This window comes from Corvus brachyrhynchos, unplaced genomic scaffold (genome assembly GCF_000691975.1).
Source record: "Corvus brachyrhynchos isolate BGI_N302 unplaced genomic scaffold, ASM69197v1 scaffold1, whole genome shotgun sequence".
Classification (NCBI taxonomy): Eukaryota; Metazoa; Chordata; class Aves; order Passeriformes; family Corvidae; genus Corvus; species Corvus brachyrhynchos.
In genome coordinates, this window is record NW_008237222.1 from 12,103,259 (window position 1) to 12,126,834 (window position 23,576).

Here is a 23,576-nt window from a genome sequence, read left to right on the forward strand (position 1 = left end):
ATGGAGGCGCGACAGCAGCAGGGAGGTGTACGTGGGACCCGGTTTGGGCTGCAGGTGTGGAGCATCGCTGGGACGGCGCTCCTGCTGCCGCTCTGACGGTACACAGGGGAGGTGGGAGCCGGTCCGGGTTGCAGATGCAACAGCGCGGTGTACAGGTGGGATGAAGTCTGGATTGCCGGTGCGACGGTGGAGCACACAGGTGGGAGCTGGTCCGGACTGCAGCCGCAAACACACCGTGTAAGGGCTGCGTGTGGTTCGGGTGGCAGGTGCTGGATGTAGTTTGGATCGCAGGTGCAGGCACAGCGTGTGTAAGTGTGACGTGGTCCAGATTGCACGTGTGGGTGCAACGTGGTGCAGGCTGCAGGTGTGATGTGCAGGCGGGATGTGGTCCTGCTGTGCCTGGGGCTGGCAGAGCATCTCCCGGCATGGTGTGGATGGCCGGTGTGCCTGCGTCTGGGCTGGGCCACTTTGAAGCTTTTATTTTGAAATATTCTGTTATCCAGTGGTTTTCAGACACGGTCTCCCAAGTCCTGCCCGGTTTTCCCACATAGTTCTCTCCAGCCTCATCCTCCCTTTTGCTCAATAACTCGGCAGTGATTAAATGGCTTCTTGCAACATCAGCATACAGAGCTGAATTCCAGAGCTTGTGGGCGGGGAAGGAGTGCTCAGACACACTGATCTTAGGAGAAATACCCCGAAACAGTGTTCGTGGTCATCCCTCTTCTACCTGATCAACGCTGTGAACTTTCTGTTCTTTTTCATGGATTCTTAAGACTGAAGAATTTTTCTGGGTAAACACAGTTTAAAACACTTCGGGCTCCATGGTAGACTGCAAGAAAACTTCTGGCTTAAGTTAGTTGAAGAGAAAAGTTGGAGTCAGCAGAGTTATGGTAAGGTTGCCATCGTCCTATTGAACTTGCTCAGAATTTGGGCTGTCTGGCCACTAATCTCATTTCTCTTCCATCCACTTAAGCTTATTTTTCCACTAAACAGAGGCTGCCAAAACTAGAGGGCCGGGGGGAGGGGATCGCAGGAATCTGTGAGAATATGAGATTTTTTTTTTCTCCTGTTACTTATAACAGGGTAAGTTAATAACCCCATTCTAGGCTGTCATCCAAAATACTGCTCAAAAAATGCAAGCAGTGTACAAGACCCATTGTATAAAAGATAATCTAAATGTAGGACAGGAAGAGACCTGGCAGGTCAGCAAATCTAAACACAGAATGATATTGTGCCTTATTGCACACGACTGTAATTCATTTGTTGCCAGTCTTCTGGGAATGGGAAATTTCAGACATTTACTGAACTGATATTACAATTTTGTCTCCAATATATGGCTTTTTCTTACTTTCTATTTGCACTATGACTTCTTAGTTCTCCCAGTCTGATGCTTCTCTCTCTTATCAGTGTAGAAATAGGAATTGCATGCTTTTCTCTTTACTGTGCAATGCCAAACGAGCTAGAACTTGCTGTCTGCTTTCATGAAGCAGGCTCCAGCTTCTGCTGATCCCTGGCAGTTGTGAGCTGGGCTTCTTAATCTCCGACTTCCCTGTGGATGAGCAGAGCTGCAAGGCTCAGAGGTCTGTCCTGTGCCTCTCATGCTTTGACACCTCACCTAGAAATAAATCCCTCACCAGGTAGGTGCTGCAATTATCATCTTCTTCAGGTTCCTCCTGTCCTGTGATGGGGGTGGGAAGCTGGGATTTTCATCTCCAGGTGTCCATCTGACTTTTGTTTTCTGCTGTCAGCTCTCATCGTATTCCAGCCATTTTATTAATCCCATTTCTATTGCATATCCTCGTGTTTTCTGCTGGTTCAGTATGCCCCCAGCTTTCTCCCACTTGCTCTGTCATGAAGGGAGAAGTTAAGTAGAATGGAGTGTTTCTCACTTTCAGTAGTGACCCCTGCAAAACTCAGACTGACCCCTTCCATTTCATTGTCTGTCTGATCCTTCTAGGTCTGTACCCTCTTTATTTTTACCAATTTTCATCTTTTGTTTGTAAACTCCTGATTTCACTGAGCTGCATAGCAGGTGGCTTCAGATATGTTGTAGCTGAACTTTATCCCTGTCTTGTGTGCCAGGTATGCTGGATAATTTTCCTAGAGCGGCTGAGCAGAAAATTTTTCTTAGCAAAAAAAGCTAAGTTGCATTTTGTCCTTCTTTCCACCTGATTTACTTCCATGGCATCAATTATTAGATGTGGGGTTTTTCTGCAATGATTATTCTGTTGATGAGGGCTGTTTAATCCTACCACTGTACTGTAACCAGCCATGAATAGAAGATGGGTGTATTCAGCAGTGGGCAGCAACACAATGCTGCAGACTGGGCAGTGAACAACATTCATCGAGCTGAAACAGCTGAAGGAACTTCAGGCAAACTCAGTGCTCATATCTGAGCTCAGGTTAAGCTTGCAGTTGAATATCCTCCTTCTTAATATTTGCAGTAAGGTCTATCAATAATGATTCAGAGAAAATACCACCAAATCAACAAAGCCAGGTCATGGGGTCACACAGTGGCACTGAACAAATCCAGCTCTGCTCAGTCCAAAATACTGCAGTGGGTGCAGATAAACAGGAGTTATCCCTGCTCCATTCATTAACATTGTATGTTGCTTTTTATATAACTAGGTGAAAAATTGCTAAATATTTTGCAGAAACTAGATACAACTCTGCAGTGTGATACCCCTTGTGTTCAGTGCATGACTACCTGCTTCTGACTTAATATATTATAATCCCTTTGGCATTATCCACCAAGCTCAAGTTTATTCCAGTGTTTCTCAGCATTGCCTGTGCAGCAGTTTGTCATACCATGCTCATGAGCTTGGTCTCGCAGAGGCTGCCTTCATCTCCCAATGGCCAGAAAAAGCACTGAGAGCACCAAATGCCACAACAGAGCGAGCAAATGATCTGTATTTTAATTTTTCAGAGATTTTTCAAGTCCGTTCTGTCAACTGAAATGCTAAGAATGAATTGGGGGATGGAAAAAAGTCACACCAAATTTTGAACCTTGACTTTCTCCTTCTAACGAAGGGCAGCTTCATGCTCACAGGTCGGGTGTGGGGTTGTCACACCATTCCAGTGGTTCCAGTTCTGCAGGCATGCTTTAGGAACTGGAGTGAAGCACAGATTGGGAATGTTTAAAAAAAAGGCTTCTCTACATTTGGGCGACTTCTCAGTGTCTCTCAGGTTCCTTGTCAAGGGTGAATATTCTCTGGCTCCTTTTTCCTAGGAAAAGAATAACTAATGAGCAACAGCCAAGCTTTATGATTGCTACCAGATAATGTCAATGGCAGATGAGCTGATTTTATGAAACTGAACACGGAAGAAAATAGAGGTGTGGGGTTCAAGCATGAACCCCTGAGTCATAGCTTGGCATCTACAGGAGTGCCCGAAATTAAAAGTGGTTGTGTGATGTGGCAGATGAACATTTGTTGCTGCTTTGTCAGCCAGCCTTTCACATCTGCAGAAAGCATCAGGAGAGCTTCTAACAGCATGGTGGGGTTTGTGTTTGATGTAATGAACACGTACTGTTCACGGATTCAGCTCTTTCTACTATTTTGATACCTGAGCTGACATTTCAAAGTGCTGGGAATGCTGAAGCCACAGATCAGTGAGAATCTTAAGCAAGCAATAGTGTTTGCAAAAAGCTCTGTAGCATTTGATGGTGTATTTCAAGGTCTCTGAAAAACCAGCTGAGCTGATAAAGGACACCAGACAAAGCCAGAAAGGAGGACTGAGAGACAGTGGATGAAATTCTCATTCCAGCATTGGAGTCACCCAGCTGATTCCCAAATGGTTAATGACCCTGAAAGAGAGAGCTCACTTCAGAAGGGACATTGTTCCAGCACTATGTCCAGTAACACAAGTACAGGCAAAGGAGGAGCTGCCAAATGCTGTAGTTGGTAAGGCCTGATGTCCAGCTTGGCACGGGTGTAGTAGTTATCACCAGGTGGTGCTACTTGGCATTGACTTCCCGCTTGTTATTCTTGCCACGACCATTATTCAGCTGAGGTGTGAACAGTATTCATTTTGTGGAATGTGTGAGGGCAGACGAGGGATTTGGTCTTTGCATTGCTGCTCCATTAGGGTCTGTGAGCAGGTGTCCCCAGTCACTCCTTGGTGCTGAGAGGACTTCCCCACAAGGGACACCAGGAAAATTTCAGCTGATGGTTTGCATTGCCGCTCACAGAGTACACGCAGGCTCTGTAACACTGATTTCACCCCAAATCCATCTTGCAAAGCCTTTTGTTGCCTCTGCTGCTCCCAAGCTGATGGCTAATGCTACCATAGGACATCACTAGTGGCAGCTGGCCACCTTGGAACTGTGTGGGTCTCCACTTTTCCAGATGGGAGAGCTGAGTCACGTTTTAACAAGCAAGGACATCAGAGGAATTTGGAGATCACGCCAGGAAACTGTGGGAAAGGAGGCATCCTGCAACCATAAAACCTCTATATTTAGTTATACTTTAAAGTGGAAAATGTTGGTGATTTTGCCATTTCAGAGGTCAAATGAGCTGCTCTCCTGTCTGCTCTGCACAGAGCCTCTGCACAGGGAACCATGGCCACCTGTGCCACCCCTTCCCTCTGTTCCCCAGAGGGAGGGAGGGACATGCCAGCCCCACTCATGTCCCAGGGACTGCAAGGCGAGCCCTTCCCTTGCTGGAGGCACAGCCTCTTCCCAGCATTTCCTGGCCGGCAGAGGGGATGAAGGGAGGGAAGCAGCAGTAGCCCCCAGGGCAGCAGCAGAGCCCCTTTCCTCTCTCCAGATCAATGAATGAAGTTGGCATCATCCTTATGTATTTATTTATTTATTTATTTAAATTTTATTTATAACTTTGGTGAGCAGCTCTGCTTTTGTCAGGCATCTAGGGCATAACTGTGTTGCCCTCTGCTCCATGAGTTAAATTGTATTATTTTTAATGAGGCAGCTGTCTCCACACTGCTTCTGTCCTGCTGGTTTCCCCTTTCTGGGAACTGTTTGCTCCTCGCCCGTTCTGCTTTTCTGTTAAGTCATTGCTGAGCATTGGCTGGAAGCAGTGAGCTAAGCATTAGCTTTATTTTCTGACAGAAGCCCCAGTTGGAAACAGAAGTTCCCATAGTACAAGGCAGCAGCTTTTTGTGAGCAATGCTGTTCTTCCCACAGCCTGCCGAGAAGTCAAACTGTGGCAAATCAACTCGTTCCACCGTCTGGCCCAGATCAAGGTTCTTCACCTAAAGAAAAGGATGGCCCCTGCTGCCAAAGGATTTACTCCCAGGAGTGGGTGCAGCCCAGGGGGCTGCAGGAGGAGAGGCAAAGCCACACAGCCCTCCCTGGACCCTTCCTTATGCACCAGCTCATCTCTTCCATCTGCACTGCAGTGCTGAGCCCATTCCCTCTGTCCCAGCGGGTCCCTTGGGGGCACAGGATGGCACTGGGGGGTTCTGGGGTGTGGCTCTGGGGTTTTGCCCCCCTTGCAGCCCACAGTTGTGCACCCTGGGCGGCTGCCTCCGCTGCATCAGCTGTGTGAGTAAGCCTCCCTCCTGCCCCAGAAACAGCCACAATCTCCTCTGTGTGTTTCTAGCTCAGAAAAGGCTGATTCATTCTCTGAAGCAGATTAATTACTTCTGCTATTTAGAAAAGAAAAAAAAAAAGAAAAATCCTTTAGGATTGGTCGGCTTAACTTTCAACTGTGTGCACAATGCAGTAAAGCAAATCTGCTCTGAGCCAGAGCAAAAAAGTTCACAGAATAAGAAACTGGGTGTTACAGTATTTACCTGGCATGTCAGCAGTGGGCTCTGCAATTTAGGAAGTATTTGTGTCTTCTTCTTGACTTATATGACAAATAGTGCAAATTTGAGCCTGCCATGAAGGTGAACTGGGGAACAAATGTTTTTATTCCCTGATACATTTTATAACTTGTTCTCTTTCTGGTTTGTGTCCTGCTGATGTGGCAGCCGGCTCCCTGAGTAGCTCTCATCTGAAACCTGGCTGAGCTGCTCCATTTCTCCCTTGGAAGGCTGCTTTCCAGTCTGCCTGGCTGTGCTCACTTGTTTATGCACTGATGGGCTGTAATTCCCCATTTCAGAACAAGCAGTCCAATATTCATGAGTTATTTTATATTTACCCAGTCCTGAGGCTTCTTTCATAAGCCTGGGGATAAATCCTGGGTTTTGTTGTTTCCATTACTGGAAATGGACTGAACCTCCACAAACATTACCAAGCCTTAAATAAGGCCTCTATTTATCTAGAAAGGAAGGGAAAGGACTTAGCACAAAGCTAAATTGATTTACAAGCCTATAATTCCCAAACCCCTGTTCTGATAACACTTGTAAGCAAGTGTTGAAGCAAGCCATATGTGTAGAGATGAATCACGTATAAAATTATGTCCTAATATTCGTTGTGTATTAACTTATCAGACAAATATAGTGATTTTCCTCTTGAAGATTAATGACAGCCACATGTTTAGCTGGCATAAAGCACTGCAACTCTTTGGACTATGCAAACCTGAGGATATGATTGAACAATTGATTTCTTTGCAAAGAACAAAACAGTATCACTTGTTTCTAAAGTGATAAGAAAAAACCGAAAAACCTGCAGGTATAGTAAGGTCATTTTGACCCAGCATGAGACTTTCCCATGATCCCCAATTGGTTGGGCCACACTAAAATCTCTTCACATTAATACCAAGACTAAGTTAAAACTGGAAAGATAATATCTAGGAGGACAATTTTAGGTCCTCTCAAAACAGCTGGAACGAGTACTGTAGCAAAATGAAAGGTTAAGCCCGTTAATATTTTAGGATTACTGCGTTATAAAGTAGGCTCTTCAGACTTTCCTTACCCAGCAATAGAGAAAACAGTCTGAAGGCATCTTTGGAGTGGATTAATGTTGAAATCATGCTAATCCAGCCTTCTTCAAGCATTTATTTTAAACGGCTCAAATGCTTAACTTCTTGAATTAGCAGCTGAGCAGGTTCTCTGGTTACTCTTAGTAACATTCATATTCACACAAGTGCGCTGGAAAGTACCTGGCAGTATCTGGGGCTGTTCTCCTTAATGTGTGCAGTACGTGCTTCACCCATGCCATTAGGAATCCTGGCTATGGTCAGCTTATCTGAACAAAAACACTCAGGATGTTTGTGTTTGGGCTGTTCACCAGATGAGATACCAGCTGCTGTGATTCATCAGCAGCTGAATGGAAAAGCTGATCTCAATAGAAGGGAATCGCATTTGCAACTTGTTTGGAGAACAGCTGGAAAAACGCCTCCCCCTTCTGTACTATTCTGGTGTCTTGGTAGCTTTGTTCAGAGGCGATGTCTGTAAATACAGGCCTGGGTAGCTCTTTGGCTTAGTGGTGCCTTCGGCCCTTTCCTGTGGACCTCCAGCATCAAACTGGTTTCTAGGGAAGAACTGAAGATCTTCATCCTTGTGCAGGTGAGGAGGATTTGTGCTTGTGCTGCAAGGATACAGCCAAACCCTGGACAGGACCTGCCTGCCTCTCTCCCTCCGGGGCAGGGCTCAGAAGGTCTTCTTTCTGTAATTACATCTCCTTGCTGCTGCAGCACCAGCATGTGTACCAGGGAGCAGAGTTCAGCCACCATGGCACCCTTAATCCTGGCAGTGCCTAAGCAGTTTCCCTGCAGCCTTAGCACAGGTGCAATGTATGTATGCTGGATAAATAAACAAATATCAGGCTTCTTACCCAGCCTATGCTTAGGAGCATATACAGCCTTTAGAAACCTGTACCTGGGTCTATGCTCTGGGCAGAACCGCTGTCTGGGGTTTTGGCAGAGATTTTTGTCAACACCTTTCCAAATTAAGCTCCAAGTTCCTCACAGTTAATGGTTTAATCTCCTCAGATGGAAGCGCCCTCCCCTAAACAGGATGTTTCTTTCTTGCAGAAGCTTCCTACCAAGACAACTGCAGAGCAAATGTTAAGGATGTTTTAAGCAGATCAACCCCATTAGGTACAAAGTTCCCGGAAATATGCCACCGGCACTAGCAGAGTCCTTTATTTTTTTATCTGAAGTATTCATCAGATAAAGACTACTTCAGAAGGGGTTTTTTTCTCCTTTTAGCATCCTCTAAAGTGAATGCATTCAGCTGAAAAGCAATTGGAGAGCTGGTCTGTGACAAGAGAGCTGGAGGGATGTCAGTCTTCAAGGAGAGTAGAGAAATTCAGTAAGAGCCAGCAGCAGTCAGATTTGCAGTTCCTGTCTTGCTCCTGTGATTTCCTGAGGATGCTCAGATGTCTCTGCTCCCCAAGGAGGGAGCAGACTGGCTGCTGTCACTGTGCTCTCCCAATACCTGGGAAGGTCATCGTTAGTTCACTCCGTTTGCATCCCAGTAGCTCTTCTGGCATCTCCTGCTGTCCGCATGGCACAAGGTTGTGTTGCAAAAGCCAGAAGCCTTGGGGGCAGGTGGAGGATTTGGCTCTCCCCCTAAATTTTATTTTGCTGTCCCCCTAAATTAATAAGTCTTCACCTGGCTTCAGTGCCCTTTCAGCACTTTGTTTGACACTGGTCCTTCTGGTTGCTTAACTCAGAGTTCAGTTCTCAGATGAACAGAGAAATTGAACTATCCAAATTTATTGCCCTAATTTTTCCATTGTAAACATTTGGTTGTTTTCACTGGCCCCATAGGTACCAGAGTACCCAACAAAACCCATCATGGGGATGCAGAGGTGAATATTGCACCTCTGATTCTTGAATACTGTCTGTGCTGCTGTTTAGTGATTTAGAACGGAGTGATATGAGGCATTTTAGGCAGGATCACCTAAAAAGAGCCATTGCAGCAGACCTCTGGCTGGCACAGTCTCCCTGCCAGCCCGAAATGAGCTGGGTGTCCCCTTTCCAAAACCCTTGACATGACTTCTGTGAAAAGCCACTGGCATGGGAATAAATTTGTCGCAGAAACGTAGAGCAGCGAGAAGACACTGATTGCTGTAATTAGGAATAATCTAATTCCTAAAGGCGAATGGGCTGTATTTATGTCTGTTTAATTGGATTCCTGAATTTTGTGGATCGGCCATGTGGGCAGTGAAGCCATTGCGCTGTGATCCAGAGGCAGCAGAGTGATACACAGAAAGTAGAGGGTCTCAGCTCTACTTTACCTTATATGGAACTAAACTCTTAGTTCTTGATGTAATCCGTTTGATTTTGGTGTAGTTACAATTCAGAGGACCACCAAATCAACTGCTAGAAAATTGGGGTAAAATTGGGTTAATTTGCTGGGGGAAAACCATTTACCCTCTCTCTGAGCAACTTGAAAGTTCATGTCCGTGCAGCCTGCAGAGGAACAGAGCAGCCTGAGAGCTAGTTTTCCTGCTTTTCAGCCTGATTTCTCTGCTTCTGCTTTTTTGCTTTTGGTCTTTTGGGGGTTTTTTGGGTGGGGTTTTTTCGTGTCAGAAATGATGGAACCTTTCTAGGAGGAGAAACATTTCTGGAATTTCTCAGATCCAGGCTTCAGATGAAACCTGATGGGATCTGACTGATAACCTTTTACATTGCTTCCATGGTTTTCAAGGACAGGAGTTTGCACCATCACAATCCTTTCTTTGCAGGATTTTTTTTTTTCTCTTAAATTTTATTTTATTTCCCTAAAACCTGCTGTGAGCCTGGTCCTGTTCCCAAGAACCAGATTATCGACTAATCTTTTGAGGACTTGGGGATTACACTTCAGGAGTGCACGCAATGTAAAGAGACATTCATTTGCTGTTGTAAAACCTATCCTGAATTAACATTAGTCTTGGGTTGCATGGACACACCCCCAGAGTGTTTCCTATGGCAGGATGGGGAATTATGCAGAGTCATTTCCCTGGACATTACATTGTTATGGTGTTTTAATTAGAAAGCACGTGGGCACGTTGATCTCTTAAAGGCCAGCTGAATTTGGGCCAAAGGGCAGACAGATCAGTGTATTTCTAGTACTGGTGGAGCTGTGCTCGTGTACACAAGGGTTGAGTTTCCCATCTAAGGCAGGAAGACTCTTGATGTGGGTTCCAACGTTTGATCTGAGAGGTTCAGTTGAAGGTAGAACCTCACAGAGTAAGAAAGAACATTTGAAGCCTAGCTGCTACCCTGGGACAGGCAGGAGGCCTATGCTGAAATGGGCCATGTTGAAATATTCACAATTTATTAATAATGACTGTGTTTCAGTTAACACCTCCTGAGAGGCTGAGTGGATGCGTTTTGCAGCTGTGGCTCACAAACTAGTTTTCACATGAAATGTCAACCAGAAAGGCAGAGAGATGCTTTCTGTTAAAAAGAGCTTTTAATGTCTTCAGAGCCTGCTCAGCCCATAAAAGCTGAAGCTCAGCAGGACCTTAGTGGTGCCTGATGAGAGCAGAACTCTTGTCATTGAGCCCCTGCCCAGAGGACACTGCCTGAGCTCCCAGCCTTTGCTATGTGGCTCCTCTCCCAGGGTGGGCAGCCTTGGGTTAGACATCCTCAGTATTTTAAGCTGTCCTGGTTCTTCCAGCATTGCAAAGACCCCTGAGATCTTGCACTGTTTAAAGTTCTGGTGCCACAAAGCTGGAAAACACAGCGCAGCTTATGCAAGATGCAAGGGGCTGTCCCCACCCACACCCATGCTCTCCATCCCACCACCCTGGCCACCCTGCACCCTCTTTTATCCTTCTCATTGTTTTTCCTTTCCTTTGCCAGATCATTACCCTGCTTTGGTCATTTCCCTGCTTTGAGTCACCCGTGCCAGGAGTGCTTTTTCATACTGGCAGACAGACATGAAGTGGGGGCAAGGCTCCCACCTTCCCAGCCCAGGGGGAAGCGACACCCTCTCAGTGACTAGCACAGGGTGAATGAGAGGTATGACAAATGACATGCAAATACCTTCCCCGGAGGCTATAGAAAAGTCACTTCCTTGCACCTTTCCAAAGAGTGGTATTTGCATACTATACACTGACATCCGGTTGAACTTCCTCAGAGCATGCGATTTGTAGAGACACTTTTTTGGGGATTTACACTGTGTTGACTGAAGGTTGTTTGGCAGAGAAGGAGAAAAGGAGCTGGCTGGGGAAGGGAGGGCTCACACAACTGGTCGAGAAGTATCCTTCCATGTAGGAGAGACAAGGGAATAATTTGGCTTCAGCTCTGAGGTAGGAGTTCTTCCCTCTGACAGTTTTCTATGTTCTCTTGGCATCCTGTGGAGGTTTTTAAAAACATCAACAAAAAGAAAAAAAAAAGGCAATAAAAGGGTTTTGGTTCTCATATCAGCTTGTGTGACAGCTTCCCACAGAGCAGAAGCCAGGAGTCTTAGAAAATTATCACTGCACTGTCCATGTTGTTGGGTAACAGTTTCTGCTCCTCACATGACCCCAAATGATAATTATAAATTGCATCTCAAAATGCTGAATGGTGCTGGAATTGCTGGCAGATGGAGGTGCTGCCTCTGCCCTGAGCATGTGGGTACTGGAGCAGACCAGTCTTACTCCCAATCAGAGTTTTCATGGGATCTGGACCTGAGTCCCATTCCTTTCTGGCTGGAGGCAGGATGCCCCTCTGGCCCCTGTGGGTCTGCTTACAACAGCACTAGGGAAGGACCAGGGTGAGGCATTGGTGGCCCCTTTGGTGCAGCACAGCTGGGGGTGGCACCCCCTGCATGGGGCCAGTGCTGCCCACCACCTCACATCCCTCCAGCGTGAAATCCTCTGTGCCTGCCAAGGCCTGTGGGAGCATGTGAGGGTGCCCAGGCCTAACACCCACCATGGAAAGCTCCTGATACTGCTTTGTCTGACTTGGCACTCACACAGATAGGCCAGTTTCCCCTCCAGTGGCACTGGCCATTGCAGAAACAAAATCTGCTGCACCAGTCTGGTTTAAACCTAGCTCACCACGTTAAGGGAAGTGGTTATTGTGTCTTCACAGTTACAGTAACAAAGAGTGGTTTCAAGCCCATTTGAAGCTAAGCTCGTGCAACCTCTCGTATAAGTAAGGGTTTAGAGGCCACTGAAGGTCCTGACATAAACATCCTTGAGCATCTCACTTGAGCTTGATTTGTTTGTGGTCCTGTAGCAGCCCAATGAGATATTTATTTATTTATTTACTGTGAGGAAGAAGGCATCAGCAATTATTTTTTTTTAAGTGGTGGGGTTAAACCCGGTGTAACCCGGTGTAACTATATTGGACACATTTACCAATTTTGTGAGACATCACACAATACTGTAGCTTGTATTTGCCCAGGAGAGAAAAGCTGTGTTGGCACACAGCATCCTGATAGTGGTGGATGGGACTGTATCAGGACAACATTTTTTTCCTTTATTTGTGAAAGAATAAGCTATACTGGAAAAACAGATACAAATTTATGCCAATATGGCCACTCTTTGTCTGTGCACTGAAGCCCTTCTCTGGAAATTTGCTGCCAGCAGAAGCCATTGCCAGCCCAATGCCAGGCCCAGTCAGAGTGTGGATGGCAGAGCTCCTGCCCACCAGCTGTAGCAGGGTGTGTGTCCACGCTCCCTTATTTCCTAAAAACAAAATATTCCCCATAATGGTGCAGCACTGCTGAGGTCACAGCCGACCTGGACTGTGTTGTGAGAGCTCCTGTAATGTGTGCCAAAGCAAAGCACAGTGTGCCAGAAACCTCATGAACTTCTTCAGTATTGAAGAGCAAGAGTGGGCACTCATTCCAAAACCTTTTCATTTTTTTAAGCATAAATCACACATTCTGGCCTCTGATACAGGGGAAGATCAAAAATAAGTAGATCCAAAGGCTGCTGAGTCTACTGGCCATGGCAGCAGAAGGATGGAGCAGCACTTGGTTTGCATGCTGAGGCAAGGTCTGTTGTGCAAACCATGCCTTTGGTTTGCTCGCCTGAATTTCCCACCGTGTCTTTACCCTCAGCTGCCCTGGGAGACTGAGAATGATGCTGGTTCCTAGAGACACTAAGGGGCCCACACCAAGGGGCCAGGGTGGTGTCTAAAATAGAGATTTGTGGTTCCCTCACACTCTTCTTGGTGTGGCAGGGTGGTTTGTTAGCCTGGATGTAGGTGAGCGCTTCCGACACTGCATGGGAAAACAGCAGCACAAATGAAAGCAAAAGGAGAGGTGAAGGAAACACATCACGCTTCCAGAAGTGATTTTGGAAAGCACAAAGCCAGGATGTTGTTTCATTTTTAGGGACTGAGTAGTCTGACACATTGCAAAATACAAAGGCTTGGCGTATTCCCAGCAGCAGAGTGAAAACTGGAACTACCCAGAAGCAAAACCTGTCATTAGCAGTCAGCCAGGCAGAACGGGCTCCTGAGTGCCAGGAACAGGCATGGAAGGGAGGGGGACTGAGCAGCATAAAGGAGCTTTTCTCACCCCAGCATCATTGTGGAGGGAAGCAGAGGGCTGTGAGGGCAGCATGTGGGATTGGGATGCTCCCAGAATTCTTGAAAGGGCAGCTAGGAGCTGCTGTTCCCCCTCACACACCAGCCCCCATGCCCTGTTCTTCTGCATAGGCAGTGGGTCTGCTCCCCAAAAAATCAGAATACTTTTGACCTGCAGTTTTTCTCCCTTTTGTTTTCACTAAATTATACTTAGCTGGCCCGAGAAATCTCTTTTTACGTGTCCTCCCCAGTCCTTGCTGTGATCCATGTCGTCCTGGAGGCATGTAATAATTTAGACTGAAAGCTGGGCTGTGCGGCTCTGTTCTCCACAGCTTCACAGGATGGAAGAAGTATTGATGTGCCCTGATTTATCTCCCACAGATGTCATCTCTGTAGGAGTGGACTTGAAGGACAGAGAGGCACAGAAAACTGAATCTGGGAAGCACCTGATTCAGAAAGAAATGAGGAGGAAATTTTATGGACCAGGTTGGATGGATGCAGGGAGCATTCATTACAGCTTTGCAAACCCAGTGGTCCAAGGAGTTCACACCATGAATTGTGGTGTTGCTGTTGCCAGGTGCAAGAGCACAAGCCCTCAGGATGGCTTTATGTTTCCCAAAGGAATCTCCTAAAACTAAGAGTACTTTTGCATTGATGCTGCTTTAGACCTTACAGCACCTTCCAGTATCTGAAGGGGGCCCACAGGGAAGCCAGAGGTAGACTCTCCATCAGGAACTGTAGTGATAGGACAAGGAGTAATGGGTACAGATTGAAAGAGGGGGACATTTTTTACTGTGGGGTGGTTAGACACTGTAACAGGTTGCCCAGGGAGGTTGTGGATGCCCCAACCCTGGCATCCAGGCCAGGCTGGATGGGGCTTTGAGCAACCTGGTCTGGTGGGAGATGTCTCTGCCCATGGTGGGGGGGATGGGACTAGATGATCTTTAGGGTCCATTCTAACCCCTTAACATTCTGTGATTCCCCATCAGGGCTAACCAGCCTCTGAGCGTGAGAAGACGAGGAGAGGATTGCATTTAAGACACGTAGATGTGGCACTTGGCAACATGGTTTAGTGGTGGGCTTGGCAGTGCTGGGTTAATGGTTGGACTCAATGAACTTAAAGGTCTTTAGTCTAACCTGAACGATTCTGTGATTCTTTGTGGTGGCCGTGGGTGTCCCTGACACACTGTCAGGATGTGCCCAAGGGAGCAGCACCCAGCCCCAGTGCTGAGCAGGCAGCTGGGGAGGCAGAGCATGGGTGCTGCAGGCATGGTCAGACACAGGGTCTGGGGACATTGCTTCCACCATCATAGCCCCCCTGTGGCCTGGGAAACAAAGAGCAAAGCACCCCATGCCCTTCTGCTGGCAAGAGGTGAGATGTATTCAGCTGTCCTGTCTGGTTTTGTCAGGGCACTTTCCTTCCCTCAGCCAATGTAGTCTAAATAGCCTCTGTGAGCCAGCCAGATAGATGTGTTCCATTTCAGTCCTTATCTGTCTCACTTTGCTGAGATCATTTACCTGCTAACAAGCTCCTGTGGTCAGAGATAAAAGGCAAAACCAGCAGCCCTTTAAGGATGTGTCTGAACATCTTTGCAACACTTTGCTGCATGGAAAATATGGAAAGATGTTGTATTCACAATATATCACTCATATCTGTGTTTGTAAACAGATTTATGACACCATCTGCAGTCATACTGCCATCTCCTCCATATTCATTTCCTTTCCATTTATATAGCACAGCTCCTATTTGTTTTATTCCCTTTTTACAAGTATACATTAGCTACCTTTTTCCTTTCCTACAAAAAGAGTGCACTCTCTGTGGGGAATAATATTTAATCAGTCCAATTTGTTCAGTTTAGTGCATAAAAACACAGGCCAGAACTGTTTTGAGAGGTACCTGCCTGGTTCTGTTTCTCATCTCCTCACATCTGTGTGGAGCAGGTGGGAGGGAAGGATCATTCAGAACAAATCTGCTGGTAAACAGGATGCTCTCTCGGTATTTCCTGTCTCCTGTTGCACTGGTGGAGCTTAATTTTCAGGAATCTGCTGAGCCTGAGGTCAATATTGTTACTGTAATTTCTCTGACTTGCTGTAGCTGATACAATATAATACAAATACAATATAATGAGGCATTTATACATCTGGGAGCAAAAATCCAGCCTGCTTTGTTATCTGTCTGGATAAGCAATGTTTAGTCATGTTCAAATTAAAAAAGTGATTTGCTGTGTATAAAAAGAAGTCCCACAAGAGAAAGGGAGCTTGCAGTTGGCAGCCACTTCTGCAGCCCCTCAGGGTGACCAACACACAGGTCAGATGATCCTCAGCACTGCCCCACACTGAAAGTCCAGCTTGACCCCAGCACTGGAAAGGGATGGCTGGGCTCCGTGCTCAGCATGGAGGAGAATTTGACTGCAGGTGCACCTCTCCAGCCCCATGACTGTAGATTTGCAGTCACCATGACTGGTGAGACCTGTAGGTCACTGCCCCATCCCCAGGGCTGTGAACCTGGAGCAGGACACTTTTGCTTCTCTCCCTCCAGTGAGGGAGGATTTCTGTTCTCCTTTGCATCAAGCCTAACCCAAATTCCTGGGCTTGAATACAGGGGAGGGACTGGGGTTGACTAATCCCAACAAGAATTTTACCAAGAGTGAGTAAGGGCTCTGGGCTGCAGGGAGTGATGACAAATCTTGGAAACTCAAGCCTGTGCTTTGGCAGGGAGGTTTGTTTGGGGATTGGTTGCGTTGGTTTTTTTATGGTCCTTTTTATCACTTTTCAGCTGTACAGTGTGTTCTCAGATGGTATATTCACCACTTCGTGGTTTTGGATTGTGACCATCATTTTTTCAGCTAACAGAACAGGGAGCAACTGGGTGCTTGGCCAGCTTCTTTCCCACTGAAGCAAAAGAAAAGTCTGCAGAGCTCTCTAAATGGATTTTCTGTCACCATATCCTGCTAATTCCTTCACCCCTGTGACCTCTCAATGCAGACTTTGGTGCTGTGAGCTGCCAGAGAGTCCTGCCATCACATTTTCTCAGGGAAATTGTTCGAGTTTCCTATCCCATCACCCTTTGCATCTTTCCAAGAGGCATATTTAGGCCTATAATATCATGCCTATCACTAATCAGTGAGCAAAGCTTTTGGCCGTTTATTTGCCAAGGGGAGATTGCCAAAATGGGTTGCTGGATAAAACAGAAGCTGTGTGGCTCTGCTTCAGGGAAGGAGCCAGGACCTTTCTCAACAGCTCAGTCCCCAGGAAAAATCACAAGGCAGGCTTTAAAATGAGATTTTTTTGCAACCAGTGTAAATGGTCCATCCTTTATCTTGGCTTTCTGGGAAAAAAAAACCTTCAAGAAATTACTTAGTTTAGATTTTTCAAGCCTTTTCTCTAGTTGCTGCTGGGCTAGAAAGCCTTGTGCTGGAACTGGGAAGGGAAAATGACACTCTCCCATAATCCCTTCAGTCCCTGAAGTGCTGAGTTTTGGGGCCAACTGTCCCCAGGTTATTTTGAGCCCTGTGCAGACTCAGCAGCCCAGGGGAACAGAAGTCCTGGTGGTGTGGCAGGAAGGGGAGGTAGCATCAATGGCTGGATTTGGGTCCAGCAGGTTTATCCTCTTTTTGTGGGGCAAACTGTCATCTCTGAGAGCAATTCAGCTTTAAAACAGAATCACAGATTCACAGAATATACTGAGTTGGAAGGGACCCACAAGGATCATCAAGTCCAGCTCTTAAGTGAATGGCCCATATGGGGATCAGATCCGCAGCCTTGGCGTTATTAACACCATGCTCTGACCAACTGAGCTAATCTCAGTGGCCAAAACGATTGCATGCTGCTTTGAAAAAGGACCTGCATCGTATAACTTGATCCCTGTGAGTCTGAAAAATAATAATCCTGCCTAAAACCATAAAATCTGGCCCCAAGAGTTACACTTGGCTTTGCAGTTTCTCTGTTCTAAGTCAGTTCCTGGCCTTCCTTGCTGCTGATGGCCTGGCTGCACACGCCATGTACTCCAGGGAGACGGGCCATTACTCCCCATCTCCAAAAAGGTGCTCTGCTGTTGTCATAGCCAGCCTCCTGCTGCTGTCCCTGCACTCACAGCCTGTCAGGCTCTCACGTTATCAGGCATAAACACCATGTGTACAAACATATTTGCTATTACAGCAGACAAGAAGGGATTAAGTGAGTGCTATAAAATTAACCTCAACATCAGTCAAAAGAAACAAAAGTGAAAAAGGAACAGGGCAATCAGATGCTCTTATAAGCAGGATATGCTCAAAATGATTCCTCCATCCCATTACAAATGCTTAGAAACTGCACAGCCTCTCCAGCACAGTGAGATTTTGAAGTGGTTTAATGGGCATTAGGTGTTCAGAGCTAATAATGCTGCTTCCAACCTTATCCTTTCACTGCATGAAAATAGGTAGTGACAATTGACTGGTGTAAATTGGCTACTTTTAAAGCTGTATTTGCTGGCCTGGATGTGCTAAAAGTCTCTCCACAGAGTCTTCAGAGCCTGAATGTAATGTGTGTGGTTAAGGTGGGGATATATTGAGTTTCTTCAACAGAGGACTGGTTCCAGTGTGTGCCCTGCATGCTGGAGATCTGGGACCTGCTGTAGTTGGGCTTTACATCCTGATTACTGAAGAAAAAACAGGGCTGCTCCAGGGATAGCTTTTGATCAGTCCAGACAAACTTCTCACTTTGTCTTTTCTTTTTCTGCAGAACAAACCATTCACGATGTCAATCAAAAAGGAAGGTGCCCACAAGAAGTGGGCTGCCCTAAAGGAGAAACTTGGACCCCAGGAAACTGACCAGTCAGAGGCCAACCTGGAAAATGCAGAGCCAGAGCTGTGCATCCGTCTCCTGCAAATGCCCTCCGTGGTGAACTACTCCGGGCTGAAGAAGAGGCTGGAGAACAGCGATGATGCCTGGATGGTCCAGTTCCTGGAGCTGTCCGGGCTGGACCTCCTCCTGGAGGCCCTGGACAGGCTGTCTGGGCGAGGAGTGGCCAGGATTTCCGATGCCTTGCTTCAGCTCACCTGCATTAGCTGTGTGCGAGCGGTCATGAACTCCCACAGAGGCATAGAGTACATTGTGAGCAACGAGGGCTACGTCAGAAAACTCTTCCAAGGTGAGAAGACATCTTCCTGCTTCATCCATCACATGCAGCATTGGGGGGTGCTTTCTTGTTCTGTATCCTCCTGCCCTGCACCAGGCCTGTTGGAAATGGTTGGTCACAACTGATTAATGAGATTGTTTTCTTCTTTAAAATAATACGGCTGTGAAGTCACATTGCCTTTGCCACCCCGTGCTATTTCCACACAAATATTACCATAGTTTACTGAGGAGCTGGGGATAAACCCAGCCTTATCTGTGTACTGGCATTGGAAATCTTTGACCCTTCGGTTGTCAGCAGACATTTGCTATTCAGTCATTGAGATCCCCAAGGGCAGAGGGAGAGGAACTGAAAGGGCCTGGAGTCTTGTAGCCTGTAAAGAGGAGGGAAAGTGGCATGTTTGGACTCCAGAGAGCCTGCTCTCTGTGCTGCTCACTCTGCTCCTTCTGGAAGATGGTAGGTAGCACCACTTACATTCTCCTGCTAGTCACTTGGCTCGTTGTTAGCTTTGCAATTCATCAGGGCATCTCCTAGAACTTATTGTACAGCACTTAATGATGCTGGTGCTGGAAGGATAACTTCTGTGCTGCTCCAGAGATCGCAGCTGTGCCCAGAAACCCTTATTAAGAGGTTTTTAAAATGCATTTAGTCTGAAAGCTGGCTTATTTCCCTCTTCAGTTTTGAAGTCCCCTTCCTTCCTCTTCACCATGCATTTTCTTAGCCTGTGTGAAATATGGAGCCGGCATTTTTGTACTGAGAAAACAGGGGGTATCCTGGACTTTTCAGTGTTGGAGCTTCTTTGTGCTCTAATACAGGAAAAATAAGAGAGTCTAATGCACTCCCTCCCAGCTCCCAGGGCTCACAGAGAGAGAGTAGTGCCAAAAGGGAATTCATGGGGACCCATTGGAACAATTGGTCTAACTCATATGCATATTGAGCTTTTCTGCACTAAAAGTAAGAGTCATTAATCGAAGAAAATGGTTCATCTGCTGTTCTAGAAAACACCCATATGTGAAAATGTGAAATAAATTTTGTGAGTGCTGAAAAAATCTTGGCTGCTGTTGCAGCATGTCACTGGGACGTGAAAAGATGAATAACTACAAGTTGCACCAAAATGCCAGTGGGATACCTGTAGCATTTACTGTTCCCACTAGAAGTTACCATCACATAATGCTATTGGGATGGGATATTTGTATGTTAAGATATTTTTCTTCCCATCTTCCGTTGTAATGGGTCCCCTCCTTCAGTCTCTTTTCTATCACTGCTCATAATCCATGTAGCAGAAGACACTGAGATTCAGAACATTAATGTCATTATAAATTCTGCTTTGTTTTGTTCTGTTTTTCCTACAGCACTTGACACAACTAATGTCATGGTCAAAAAGCAAATATTTGAGCTCCTGGCTGCACTGTGCATTTACTCATCAGATGGCCATGCTTTGGCTTTGGATGCCTTGGACCATTACAAGGCAAGTGTTGGGTTAGAGCAGGAGGAATGGCTCAGCTTTGATCCGTGCAGGCAGATCCATGTACCAGAGAAAAGGGTGGGAATGAAGTTTATTTTGCATTGTTTTGTAAGAGAAGCAGGGGTTTATAAGGTGAAAGCTGTAGGAAATTTTTCGTGGTCAGCAGAAATCTATGGTGCTGTTCTGTGACTTGTGTGGACAGATGACTGCCAACCACAAGGTGCTTTCTGGCAGCAAAACACCACCAGATCAGCAGAATAAATGATGCCACATCCACATGTTTCACTGCCCATGAGAGCAGGTACATGCATCAGTTATCAGAAAGCATGAAGGGATCCAAGAGGTGTTTTCAGTGACTTTCTCTGCCAACCAGACCCTGCTCCATAATGGAAAAGTACTGCTTTTACCTCTCTGTTCCTGTCCTGTGCACAGTGGCATAAACTGAGTGTTTCAGATGATAACTCCATCTAAGAGCCTGCACTACGGTCATGGGCATTTCTGTCTATATAGACTATTCTTGCCATAATATCACTTGTGTTACCAACAGAGTGTGAAGAACCAGCAGTATCGATTCAGCATCATAATGAACGAGCTCTCCAACACAGACAACGTGCCATACATGGTGACACTGCTGAGTGCTATCAATGCCATCATCCTGGGGAAAGAAGAGCTAAGAACAAGGACACAAATCAGAAACGAGTTCATAGGTAAGGATGTTTGTTGCACCTTTCCCTGGAGAAAGTCAGTTACCAAACTGGTTCTTTTCAGATGTATCCGTAAGGTGCCTGAAGAGGCTGGGAAGCAAAACTGCAAATATTAATTCTCATCTTTCTTTTGACCTTTATTCTCAGCAGCCTTTCTGTCAACAGATTTTTTTTAACTTTGCTGCTTTCCCATAGTTTTGATCTCTTCTGGAATCCCACCAGCACCTTATCATTTGAGCTTCTTCAGAACATTTCTATAACCAACCATCTTATGTGGCCACATTTCCATATGTTGCTACTACTTGTAAGAGTTGATGAAGTTTCTTCACTCTGTGTCTACTCAGTTGAGCCACAGAGGCTGTCCCATGATTCAGAAGTTTTTTCCAATGGCTTGAATCCCAGGATCTTAGGTACCATTGTTTGGATTCACCTCACACACCGGGTGCATCTGAGTTGGTGAGCCTGGGCTCCATTTCTCTCCATGGAGATTAAGGAACATTTGACCGGATCAGACTGATTTTGGATGTCTAATTTGGACTGAGGTCACTCATGCCCTAAAAGTGCCTGTGTCCCTCAGTAACTCTAGGGGGATTGTGCAGTGGTTCACACAGGTGCTGCAGATGTGTACTGTGGTGTCTCATCATTTACCCAATGACTCTACCTACTTTGATAGATCCGTCTGAAGACATTTTCACTTTTTCTCTCTGCAAAAAGTGTTTATAAGCATAACATTATATAAAGATCATAACAAATCAGTACCAAGTGGGTTATAATGCAACTGTATCTATTTTTTTCACCTGCCAGGGCTTCAGCTGTTGGATGTTTTAGACAAGCTAAGGTAAGGATCTCTACTTACATTTTTTTAAAAATGCGATTCACAGTGAAGTAGCTGTGGAAACTTAATACTTATCCAGCCTCCTGTTGTGTGAAGTGCAGTGTGCCTGGGTGGAGTGGACCACGCTTGTGTGCACCCATTCCATGGGAACTGGAGGCATTTGGCCAGTGTTAAGATGCTCTTGCCAACCACAGTGTCACGGGGACAGCTGTTGGCATAGATGGCATGCACAGAGGCTCTGGGCACAGATGGAGTAGCAGTGTCCTCATTGAGGCTGTTTCAGACTGAATCTGAAGCAATGCTGTGGGCTCGCTGAGCTGCTCACTGTGTTCAAAACCACTTCACTGCTGCTGTTGGTCCCAGAAGCATCCAGCTAAAACAATTTACTAATGCATATCTGAATGTAATTTTAAAATTGTGTTCTATCAGAAACATCTGTGACAAATTCTAGAATGCAGTTTATGTGAGTTGCAGTTACCTATGTAACTGGAATTGCTCCATCCAACACCATAAAAATTAGGGAAGAGAAGCTCTTTCAATAGAGCAGCAAGGGTAAAATTCTAACACTGAGTGGTCTTGAGAGAGCTGAAAAAGTCACCTTTAGAGTGTCAGTGCTTTTTTTAATCCAGTTTTGAGTAACAGAGAAGGAAGTTTTTCAGACAGAAACATCACTGAAATATTTTCAATTAGTCTTGACTTTAGAAAAACGAAGGTGGTGGCCTGGTTTCAAAAAGGTCAGAATGCCACTCTGTTGTTACAGCTCCAAGGAGAATTCCATAACAAGCCTATACTGGGCCAGGTTATGCCGTGAGAAGTCCCATTCATTTGTATGTGTTGACTGTAGGAAGAGGTACATTCAGTTCAAGAAAGGATGCACTGATGGCATCTCATCCTTTGTAAATAAGGCAGAGTTGGGTGCTTTCAACACCGACTGGCTGAGTCTGAGAGGCAAAGAGATAAATGCCATTTAACAAAAACAATCATCTGAAAATTAGTGAAGGGCTCTCCAATGGAAATGGATGCTGTAATATTGCAGAGACATCGAGGAGGAGGATCTGCTTATCCAGTGTGACACATTTGAGGAGTTCAAAATAGAGGATGATGAGGAATTATTAAGGATATGTGATGGGATAAACATGAATGATCATCATGAGGTCTTTTCATCTCTCTTCAATAAAGTAAGTAGCCCCTCACATGGGGTGCAAGATCACACAATGGCAAAGTTAACCCACTTTGCTTGGAACCAGCCTTCCTGTGACAGAAGCTGCTCTGTCTTCCAGGTGAGCCGCTCTCCAGTCTCTGTCCAGCTGCTGTCCATCCTTCAGAGCCTGCTGCACTTGGAACCATCTCATCACTCCAGCCTCCTGCTGTGGGAGTCTTTGGATGCTGTAGTGAACAGAGCCCTTTTGCTCGCCAATGACAGTAAGAATGACATATCCAGCCTTGCACACTCCTCTTGTTTCCCCTTGTCCCATAAAAGTCTTTCCCCAATGTGCAGGAAATAATCTGTGGGACTTGTTAAGAGCTGAACAGAAGCTGGCACAAAGCTACACCTGCATAAGGTCATGTCTTGATGTGAAGCTTCATCCATGTGGGTGGCCACGTTTAGCAGTGGGCTTGGGATTCAGAGTCTTGTTTTAATGGTTAATCCCTGAGCTTTGGGTCATGGGAGTCAGAGGGAATCTGTCCTCGCTGGCATCCTGCCGCTGGTGCTGGCCTGTCTTGCTGGCAGGTGTGCTCAAAACAGTGTTTGTAGGCTGGGTGCATGGGAGAGAAATTGCCTGGAAGCCAAAAGTGTAGCTGTGTAAAGTGACACCAGAAAATGGGTTCTCCATGGCTCCAGATCTGCTGCTTGGTAAGGGTTGAACAGCATGAACCAGCCTGTGGGCCCCATTCCCTTCCCTGACCCTGACTTGTTTCTCTAGTCCAAGGGAACACAGTTGAAGAAGTCATCGAGAGGCTGCTGTCTATCAAAAAACATCCAAGCAAGAAGAAGCGAGCTGAAACCCGCCTGTCTGGAGGCGTCCAGGGTGAACGAGAACCATGTGCACATGCAGCTCGGTGTCCAGTGGGGTCATCAAACCCCACCAAGGCACCAGCAACACCCTCAGGACCACTGACCAGTGAAAAGATCTTATCCTGCCAGTTCACA

At 46.2% G+C, this 23,576-nt stretch overlaps 2 protein-coding genes across 2 annotated transcripts in view; both read left to right on the forward strand.

The window, feature by feature from the left end:
* Positions 1–45: 45 nt before the first annotated feature.
* Positions 46–21,431, forward strand: LOC103612188 (inverted formin-2). Its single transcript, XM_008629797.2, has 5 exons — positions 46–890; positions 18,027–18,435; positions 19,773–19,888; positions 20,433–20,592; positions 21,394–21,431. The coding sequence occupies exons 1-5, from the start codon at positions 888–890 to the stop codon at positions 21,429–21,431; spliced, it is 726 nt and encodes a 241-aa protein (XP_008628019.2). The 5' UTR covers positions 46–887.
* A 795-nt stretch (positions 21,432–22,226) lies between these two features.
* The window catches only part of LOC108445371 (inverted formin-2-like), a 21,540-nt gene continuing 20,190 nt past the window's right edge, over positions 22,227–23,576 (forward strand). The window contains exons 1-4 of the mRNA XM_017728941.1: positions 22,227–22,231; positions 22,461–22,602; positions 22,705–22,846; positions 23,350–23,454. Of these exons, the coding sequence (XP_017584430.1) occupies positions 22,227–22,231; positions 22,461–22,602; positions 22,705–22,846; positions 23,350–23,454 (394 nt within the window). The remainder of the gene's footprint in view (positions 22,232–22,460; positions 22,603–22,704; positions 22,847–23,349; positions 23,455–23,576) is intronic.